This window comes from Myotis davidii, unplaced genomic scaffold (genome assembly GCF_000327345.1).
Source record: "Myotis davidii unplaced genomic scaffold, ASM32734v1 scaffold479, whole genome shotgun sequence".
Taxonomy (NCBI): Eukaryota; Metazoa; Chordata; class Mammalia; order Chiroptera; family Vespertilionidae; genus Myotis; species Myotis davidii.
Window position 1 is genome coordinate 94,714 of NW_006289825.1, and position 9,642 is coordinate 104,355.

The following is a 9,642-nucleotide window of genomic DNA, read 5'->3' on the forward strand; positions in this document are numbered from 1 at the left end:
GACATGTCTCTGTGGAGTACTGGACACGGGAGGGCCTGGCTTGGCAGAGGGCAGCCCGGCCCCACTGCCTCTATGCTGGCCACCTGCAGGGCCAGGCTGACAGCTCTCATGTGGCCATCAGCACCTGTGGGGGCCTGGTGAGCAGAGGATTCTGGGAAGCAGGGAGGAAATGCCAATGAGTTTGGGAGTTAAGAAAAACACTTCTAAATATAAGTCAGAGAGGAAATCACAATGGAAATATTTAAAGTATTTTGAGCTAATCAAAAGAATTAGCTCATTTAGGGTGCAGCTAAAGCAGTGCTTAAAGGAAAATGAATAGCATTAGGTCAGGCTGAAATGTAATCAGCTAAATATCATTCTCAAGAGATTATAAAAGGAGTAGCAACCTAAACCAGGAAGATAAAAGGAACAAAATAAAGAGATATGGCCCCAGGGGTCCTGGGGACCAGGACCTGATCCGTGCCCTCTGTCCCACTTCCCCCACCCACAGCATGGCCTGATTGTGGCGGATGAGGAAGAATACTTGATTGAGCCTCTACAAAGTGGAACCAAACAGGGCCAGGGCCCGGAGGAGGGTGGCCCCCATGTGGTGTACAAGCGTTCCTCCCTGCGTCACCCCCACCTGGACACAGCCTGTGGAGTGAGAGGTACATCTGTCTCTGGGGACGGGCAAAGGGGCTGCACAACATCTTTACCGTAAGACAGAGGTAGGCAGCAGTGTCTCTTAGCCAGAAGGTCGGCAGGCAGCTATGTGAGGGGAGGATTGGCATCAGTCAGACAGTGGAACAGTGGGGAACAGCCCATCCATCACTGCCATAGACCAGTGGTCCAGCAGGAAACAGGCAGCTGGATAGCCATACAGGTGCTTGGGTCTAAAACCATCTCCAGGATTACTGTCTGGCTAGAAAACTGTGGCTGTCTGGTGGCATTGCAGAGCTCTGGGACATTCAATGGTTGTATAACTGGAGAGGCTGGGATTAGGATACTATGGCAGACAGACAACCACAGTCAGTTGTACAAACAGAAAGCTGGATGGTGTCACAGGCTAAGGCACAGTCAGTTGGGCAGTAGGGCCATCAAAAGCAGTTGTTTTGTTCTGTAGCCAGACAGTTGTGCAGTGTGTTGATTAGAAAGCTCCATATTTGGAAGGCCAAGAAAATATACAGTTCCAGCAGTGAGTCTAGCCGCTACACACAGACATGCAGGTGGTGGATTGTCAGGAAGTTGTGTAGTCATAGTTGTCGTGGTGTGCCCGGCAGCTGTTCAGCCAGCCAGTTGGGCAGTAGGGTAGCCACATCGTGTAGAACCAGATGGAGCATTAATCCACTTAATGTAGCATTTCTAGAACCAGACATTGGACAACTGAAATACCCACTAGCAAAAGAACAAGATATTTGACGGCCCATTGGGCAGGTGGATCAGCATACAGGGACTTGGACCAAAAGAGCAAGCAGTGTAATGACCAGAAATTATCCATCCAGATGAGAAACCGTGGAAAGGGCGGCCGTGGTGGCTGCGCACCCTGAAGCCACCACCGGCCAGGCCCCTGGGCAATGAAACGGAGCGCAGCCAGCTGGGCCTGAAGCGCTCCGTCAGCCGAGAGCGCTACGTGGAGACCCTGGTCGTGGCTGACAAGATGATGGTGGCCTACCACGGGCGCCGAGATGTGGAACAGTACGTGCTAGCCATTATGAACATTGTAAGTGCCTCCCCCTCCCAGGGAATGAAGCCCCAAGAACCTGGAGCCAGCCTCCAGAGGTCAGGAAAAGGGTGTCACTGCTACCTGAGGCTAGAGAAACAGAATGGAGGGGGGACAGGGTGAGAAAGGAAGACTGCAGAGCACAGCGCCTCGGAGCATGGACTCTGAAGCCAGCCAGCCTGGGCTGAAATCTCAGCTCTGCCACTTTTTATTTGTATGTCCTTGGACAAATGACTTCACTTCTGCCTTGGTTCACTCATATGTAAAATGAGGATAATAATAGTATTCACTTCATAAGATGAAGGTGGATGCAGTGACTAGATGAAGCACTTGGTACACAGTAAGAGTTGCATAGTTGTTTGCTATATAAAAATGAGCATGCAGCTTGCAGGTGCTTGTTGAGGTTATCAGTACACACATGGGCACACATCTGTATGCAGGTAGAGTTCTCACTCATACACTTACCTATGAATTCATACAGCTGACCTCGCTGACCCGCATTCAGTAGCCATATTAGATCTCAATACTCTGGTCCCCTCTAAATCTGTGTTCCCCTCTGTAAAATGGGATTGTAATAGTATCTACAACAGAGCATGAGAGTTGGTGGGAGGGAAACCAGATAGAGCAGTTGGCACATAATAAGGGCTTGATGAGTGGTGCTCTTGTTTCACTGAAGCAAAAAGGGAAAGAAAAAGTTCAGCAGACAGATGGCTCAATGTTCACATGACAGCGTACCTGATTCCACTACTTCTTCCTCAGTCCTGCCTCTCTCCCTTATTTCCTAACACCTGCTAGAAACTGCTAGGGTTTCTGTGGGTTTCCACTTTGGGGCATTGATAGCCTAGGGCTCTAGGATCACTGCATGGTGTGACCTGATCTTTTGTGCCCTCTCACCCCTGGGCCACAACCTCCTTCCCTCTAACCACTATCTCTAGAGCTTCCTGCCCCCACACTTCCACCTTTTTTAGTGATGCTCAAATTGGTGTCTTTAGATAGCCACGGAATGAAGCACATCCCTCAGGCCATCTCTGGGCAGAGACTCAAGGAAGCCAGGGGGTTGGCAGGGGAGGAATGAAGGGCGAAAAAAAACTGACTAGCTGAGCAAGGGTGAGTCAGAAAGAAATGTACTGGCAAGCAACCAGTACTTTGCAGGCAGGCTTACCAGACTTGAATCCCACTTATGACACCTACCAGCTGTGTTTTCTAATCTCTCTGGGCATCAGTTTGCTCATCAGCAAAGGTATATGGACAGACTTAGCCTGAGGCTGGGCATACAGTAAGAATTGGATAAGGCGAGCTATTATCATTGCATTTTCATTGTTTGCTACTCTGGGCCCCTCTTAAGACTCCGTTTCTCTTGTTTCTTGGAGGTCAGGTTGCCAAACTTTTCCAAGACTCGAGTCTGGGAAACATCGTCAATATCCTGGTAACACGGCTCATCCTGCTCACAGAGGACCAGGTGCGGGAGGACCCCACCCCTTTCCTTGCACACCAGTGCCGCCTGCCCATTTCTGGGGTGGCTGGCGCCCACACACCTCACTCTGTCCATCCTCAGCCCACTTTGGAGATCACCCACCATGCCGGGAAGTCACTGGACAGCTTCTGTAAGTGGCAGAAATCCATTGTGAACCATAGCGGCCATGGCAACGCCATTCCAGAGAACGGTGTGGCCAACCATGACACAGCAGTGCTCATCACGCGGTGAGGGTTGGGGAGGCCTCCAAGATGTGGGCCAGGGGAATGGGTAGTTTAGGGGACCACCCAGGTCCAAGCAGGGGACTACCTGCTAGATGGAGAGGCTGGGACTATTCAGCTGCCCCCTTGGGGAGCCAGACATGGGGGGGCGGCTGGGAGCCTAAGAATCTGGGAAGGCGGGCATTGGGCCATTTGAGTGCTATTGCACTCCTTCACTCATTTCTCAGTCAGTCATGTGCCCCATTATCCCCAAGGCAAGCTGCAGCCAGAGCGTGAGGCTTCGGGTGAGAGGCAGGTAGCACTCCCAAGCAGAACTTAACCCCCAGAAACAGGCATGGTGGCATCATCGGGGCTTAGGGAGGCAGCCCAGCTTCCTCATCGCCCCCGTCTCCTTCCACAGCTATGACATCTGCATCTACAAGAACAAACCCTGCGGCACACTAGGTACCCATGCCCCTAGGTTCTGGCACCTATGAAGGCAGTGGGCTGGGTGGCCCTGGCCCTGGTGTGGGTGGGGACTTTGCAGGGTGGATGGGGGCAACCAGCACAGCTCTGAGCCCCAGCCCCACCCCACGTGCCCATTTCCCAGGTCTGGCCCCTGTGGGAGGGATGTGTGAGCGCGAGAGAAGTTGCAGCATCAATGAGGATATTGGCCTGGCCACGGCGTTCACCATTGCCCATGAGATCGGACACACGTGAGGCCCGGGGACACGAGAGGGAGGACAGAAGGGTCCAGCAGGTTCATCGCACCCAGCAGAGCCAATACTCCTCTCCCCAGGTTTGGCATGAACCATGACGGCGTAGGGAACAGCTGCGGGGCCCGGGGCCAGGACCCAGCGAAGCTCATGGCTGCCCACATTACCATGAAGACCAACCCATTTGTGTGGTCATCCTGCAGCCGCGACTACATCACCAGCTTCCTGGAGTGAGGATGGACCCGCCTTTCCTGCCTATAGGCTCACACTCAGGTTGCGGGGCGGGGGTCCCCTGGATATCAGGGCTGCCTCTGAGAAGGGTTGTGTCGCCTGCAGGGGCTGCTCCCCGGGACCCCACCCAGCCGGACCCCCTGAGCTCTTGGCCTGCAGCCCCCCAGCATGACAGCTGCTTTCCTCTTGCCACAGCTCAGGTCTGGGGCTCTGCCTGAACAACCGGCCCCCCAGACAGGACTTCGTGTACCCAACCGTGGCGCCCGGCCAGGCCTACGATGCCGATGAGCAGTGCCGCTTCCAGCATGGAGTCAAATCGCGTCAGTGTAAATACGGGGTAGAGAGAGCCTTCCTGCTTTCCTTCCTGGGAGGGGAGGGGATTGCAGGGGTGGGTGACTCTACATGGGCACCCCCACCCCAGGCAGTGGGTTTGGGAGAGCCAGGAAGAGGAGTGAGCCCCATGGGGCCCAGGGGCACAGAGGGGCCTTGGGTTGTACAAATGTCACAATCAGACAAGATTGAGGACAAGAGTGGGATCTCCTGGCTCTCCAGACCCCTGATTGGGAACTGGGCTGGGGAGACTGGGAGGCCACCCTCTGTGCAGCATATCAGGCTGCTGCAGGACTAGAGTCCCAGGAGCACTAACTGGCCATTTATACCCAAACATTCAGACATGGTGGAAATCGCTTCCCTGGGGAAGGACCATTTTCCCCACTTGGCAAAGAACTGGACAGAGCCTTCCAGAGACACCTTGTCTGCACTCCCCACATCCCCTACCAACCGGTACACCGATCTGCTGGCCCCAATCCTTGGCTGGACGAGCTCTGAACCTCATTACTACTCCCCAACTCTTCCCTGAAATTTAGACTCAGCTCCCAAAGCCTCGGCTATACATAAAGAAGCCAGCGAGGGTCCTTCTCCCAGCTTCCCCCAGGGAGCTGGAGCCTGCTGGCCTCCTGCTTCAGCCACCAGGGCCACCAGCTCAGCTGGAGTCCGCCCCTCTCCTGCCCACCTCCCCTAATTCCCAAAACACGCTCCCCGCCTCCTCACAGCCTCGGCCCTAGTAGCCTGAGCCAGTCCCAATACTTCACACCCTCCAAACTCAGGAGGTCAGAGTTTGCAAGGCCATGTCCAAGCTAAGGCCACGTTAACCCAAAACAGGGGGTAGGCAGCTGTTAAAATGCCCTCACTTCATTTCAGTGCTAGACAAGGAGGTAAACCCTGGATCAATGTATGTGTAATTGACATTCCTCTCTTGCCCCCACACCCTAACTTGTCTGGTGACTATAGCACTCTCTAATGAGTTCCAATAGAATTCTGAAGCTCCCTTGAGCATCTGCTGTGCCCCAGGTACCCTAACAATGATCACGGTTGGCATTTACTGAGCATTCACTATATGCTAAGTATGTGATATGCATCATCTCATTTAAGCTCCTCATGGTCCTATTATCCCCACATTACAGATGAAGACACTGAGGCATGGGGAGAGTGCCTTTCCCAGAGTTGGTATTTAAATCCAGGTCTCTAGGACCAAATTTTATAGAAGTGGGGGAGGGGAGGAGGTGCTAGACAGCAAACATGGATCAGTGCAAGCTGTAGGTTAAATTGATTCTCCCTTTTATTTTTCCAAAGAATGTGTTCCTTGCCCTCCTGGCAGAGGGGAGTCATTAACTACATGTAAATTGGTTAATATGTCTAAGGAGCTGGGCTTACCTAGTGTCTGGTCCAGGGTTAGCTGTGGTCATTGTTACTCGATAGCAGGGCATCTGTGCAAGCCCTTTCATATCTACTCCGGCACATGCCTCTCAACCTGTTATGTAGGCAAGGCCCATCTTGTAGATGAGGAAACTGTAGTCCAGAGGGAGCAAATGTGTTGCAAGTGGCAGGGTGGAAGCATCCATATATTCCAGTGTGTCCTTGTGAGGAGGAGGGAAGGCCGGGCTGGGATAGGCACTCTCTCCAGGAGGCGTCAGAGCACATGGTATTTTTACAAATGGCCAGGATGCAAGCTATCTGAAGCCAGAAGACCAGGCTGAGTTTTTAGCTGAGAAGTATCCTCTGAAAGGGCAAAAGGCAGGGACCCTGGAGGGTGTTGGAGGGAGATCTCAGGACAACCCTCCAAATTTTTCATGTATGTACAGGTCTCTCACGGAAGCTGACCCAGAAAAGGTCCCTTCCTGTGGCCACTGAGTGGTCCAGTACCACACCTTTGAAGCTTGGAAGGATCCCTTTCTCAGGAGATTACCTGTGATTACAGACAGGAGACTGGAGGGTCTCCACCTCACAGGGGAAAGAGCCTGGGGCCTGGGCAGGATGTGAGTGAGAGTCTACCTACGATTTGGCCACACCTGAGCCCAATGGGGCTTGTCCAGTGATATTAACTGGACCTAAAGGATTGGAGTGACTTCCTGGGACTGGTATAGGACTTGCTGCTAGGCCCTGGCCCAGCCCAAGCAGGATTCCGAGGAAAGTCCCACACAGGTCCAGCCTGGCTTGTCCTCTCCCAACCCTTCATAGATTAAAATCTTTGAGAACGACCCCAGTTAAGTGAAGGGAACAAGGAGAACCACCCACTGGAGAGAAGTGAGAGACGGGGCCCTGACCTGAGCCACCTCCAGGCCTGATCTTTCTGAACTACTGCACCTCCGTGGGCTGCTTTGCCCATCCCAGAAAGGAATCCAGAATCCTTCCTCTACATTCCTCAGCAACCCCATGTTCCTTCTAGAAACTCAGGAGGTGCCAGGGACTGAACTGATGACGGGTTACATCATAGACGCTTCAGTCAAAGGTCTGGGATGATAACCAGGCTGCCCCTTAGTAGCTGTGTAACCTTCAGCAAGTGACCTGACCTGGCCTTGATTTTCTCGCAGTGGAATTGGGAGAATGATGTCCACGGGAATGTATGCCACACATAGGTGTTCAGTAAGTGCAGTGCGTATGTAGGCAGAGAGGAGGGCCCAGGCCATACCCTGCCACAGTATCCAAGAAGATGCCTTGAGACCCAGGGCCCCACTGCCCAACCGGCAGTGAGCCTGGGTCCTGAAGGAGGAGGGCGAGCTTGAGCGGGCATCTCGGCCGCAGGAGGTCTGCAGCGAGCTGTGGTGTCTGAGTAAGAGCAACCGGTGCATCACCAACAGCATCCCGGCCGCAGAGGGCACGCTGTGCCAGACACACGCCATCGACAAGGGGGTGAGCGCAGGCCGTGGGCCGCCCCATCCCAAGCCTTGCCTCCAGGGTCACGTGGTCTCTGGCCACGCCTGCTTCCTGCCGGTCCCGCCCCTAACCTGCGTCCACACCCGCACACCGTCTTCAGCCCCGCCCGCACCATTGTCCCAGCGCTAGCTTCACGCCCCTTGAACATTGCGTCTGGCTCCCTGGCCACGCCCTTCTGCCATCTGTTTGCACCCTGGTCCTCGAGCCCCACCTCTGTCCCACTTCAGCCCCATTCCAGGGGAGCTGAGGCCTCTGGCTGGGTGGGAGGGGAGCACCGATCCCCTGAGGGTTTCTGAGCTGGACTCACCCCTCCCACAGTGGTGCTACAAGAGGGTGTGCGTCCCCTTCGGGTCACGACCTGAGGGCGTGGATGGGGCTTGGGGCCCGTGGACCCCGTGGGGAGACTGCAGCCGGACTTGCGGCGGTGGCGTGTCCTCCTCCAGCCGTCACTGCGACAGCCCCAGGTCAGTCCTCAGGACCCCCTAGGAGGAAATGGAGGGGGCCGCCCCTGCTTCCCCTGCCCCATCCTCTCCTGCTCTCCCACCCTTTCCAGGCCAACCATCGGGGGCAAGTACTGCCTGGGCGAGAGACGGCGGCATCGCTCTTGCAACACTGATGTGAGTTCCCCCAGCCCCGTCCCTCAGAGGAAAAAAGTCATAAATCAACTTCCAAGGAGCCGCTGCAGGCCTTCGGCCTTCCCTGCCCCTCGACACATGCCCCATCCCACCCAGGCCGTTTACCCCCTGGCGCCTCCCGGGGGATCTAGCTCCTTCCGGTTCTTTTTTTTAAAATATATTTTTATTGATTTCAGAGAGGAAGGGAGAGAGAAATAGAAACATCAATGATGAGAGGATCATTGATTGGCTGCCTCCTGCACACCCCTACTGGGCATCCAGCCGGCAACCCCGGCCTGTGCCCTGACCAGGAATCCAACCTCGACCTCCTGGGTATAGGTCAATGCTCAACCACTGAGCCACACCGGCCGGGCTCCTGCCAAGTCTTGCATAGATGAGCCTTCCACACCCACTCCCTGCATGGCCCAGTATCCCCAGAGCCCTGCCCCAAAGCTGTCTCTGAGTTCTCTGGCACCAGCCCAGTAGCCCTCTTCTGACCTGGGCTGTGCCTCCTGTCTAAAACTCCGCCTCGCCTGCATCCCCAAGCCCTGCGCTCCCAGCCCCTCCTAGGCTGCACTCCTTTTCTCCGCTTCTCTGCTGCCCCTTTTTAATGCTGGGATCCCCCTGGCTCATCCCGGAGTAAACACATCTCGTGTGCACACACCCAATAAACACAAGACAGCGTGGAGTGCTAGGAGGGTGGAGAGCTACTGATGGGCGGTAGGGTCATGTCTCTGAGGGGTCCACATGCCCCTCACACTCGCAAAGAGTTGGGCACCTTCCCCAGTTTGCCTGGCTCCTTTATAGATATGCTCTCTCAAGAAAGGCCCCAGGTCTAAAACTAGAAACCTAGGCATCATCCCCAGCTTGCATCTAACATCTGATGAGTCACCTAGTCCCTCTCAAATGCACCTGTCCCTCCAGCCCCACTGCCTGGACCTAGCCCTGGCTACCATCCAACCCTTCACAGCCCCCTCCTGGCCTCCCGACCTCCCTGCTTCCAGCCTTACTCCTCCAACTCATCTCTGCTCTGAGCATTAGTTCTTCGCCTTAGGCCTCTGCCCTAACTCCCTCCCTGGACACCTGGCCTCCCTCCCTCTCCCATCTCGTGCCCCCAGGACTGTCCCCCTGGCTCCCAGGACTTTAGGGAAATGCAGTGCTCTGAATTTGACAGCGTCCCCTTCCGTGGAAAATTCTACACGTGGAAAACATACCGAGGAGGTGAGTCAGGGGCTGAGGAAGCCGTGCGAGCATCCAACAGCAGGTGGATACAGCATCTTGGGGTCTGCCCTGAGCCCTCCCCTCACTCAAGGAGCCAGAATACCAGACTGAATGCTGGGAACCCCCATTCCATCTACCTAGCCTGCCTAGTCTTCACGGATCTGGGGTCTGTCCCTCCTGGCCTCACCTCCCCCAGGGAGCAAGCAGGGAGCCCCAGGGCCTCCTGGCCCTTGGTCTGATGGGACCATGCCCCCCAGGGGGCGTGCAGGACTCC

At 55.1% G+C, this 9,642-nt stretch overlaps 1 protein-coding gene across 1 annotated transcript in view; it reads left to right on the top strand.

Annotated features, from left to right (window-relative positions):
* ADAMTS10 (ADAM metallopeptidase with thrombospondin type 1 motif 10) overlaps positions 1 to 9,642 on the top strand; it is a 20,662-nt gene that overhangs the window by 1,585 nt on the left and 9,435 nt on the right. The window contains exons 3-15 of the mRNA XM_006762651.2: positions 1 to 137; positions 491 to 647; positions 1,482 to 1,699; positions 3,075 to 3,158; positions 3,255 to 3,400; positions 3,795 to 3,838; positions 3,984 to 4,089; positions 4,173 to 4,319; positions 4,516 to 4,657; positions 7,402 to 7,509; positions 7,852 to 7,997; positions 8,087 to 8,150; positions 9,266 to 9,368. The exon at positions 1 to 137 is cut by the window's left edge and continues 35 nt beyond it. Of these exons, the coding sequence (XP_006762714.2) occupies positions 1 to 137; positions 491 to 647; positions 1,482 to 1,699; positions 3,075 to 3,158; positions 3,255 to 3,400; positions 3,795 to 3,838; positions 3,984 to 4,089; positions 4,173 to 4,319; positions 4,516 to 4,657; positions 7,402 to 7,509; positions 7,852 to 7,997; positions 8,087 to 8,150; positions 9,266 to 9,368 (1,602 nt within the window). The remainder of the gene's footprint in view (positions 138 to 490; positions 648 to 1,481; positions 1,700 to 3,074; positions 3,159 to 3,254; positions 3,401 to 3,794; positions 3,839 to 3,983; positions 4,090 to 4,172; positions 4,320 to 4,515; positions 4,658 to 7,401; positions 7,510 to 7,851; positions 7,998 to 8,086; positions 8,151 to 9,265; positions 9,369 to 9,642) is intronic.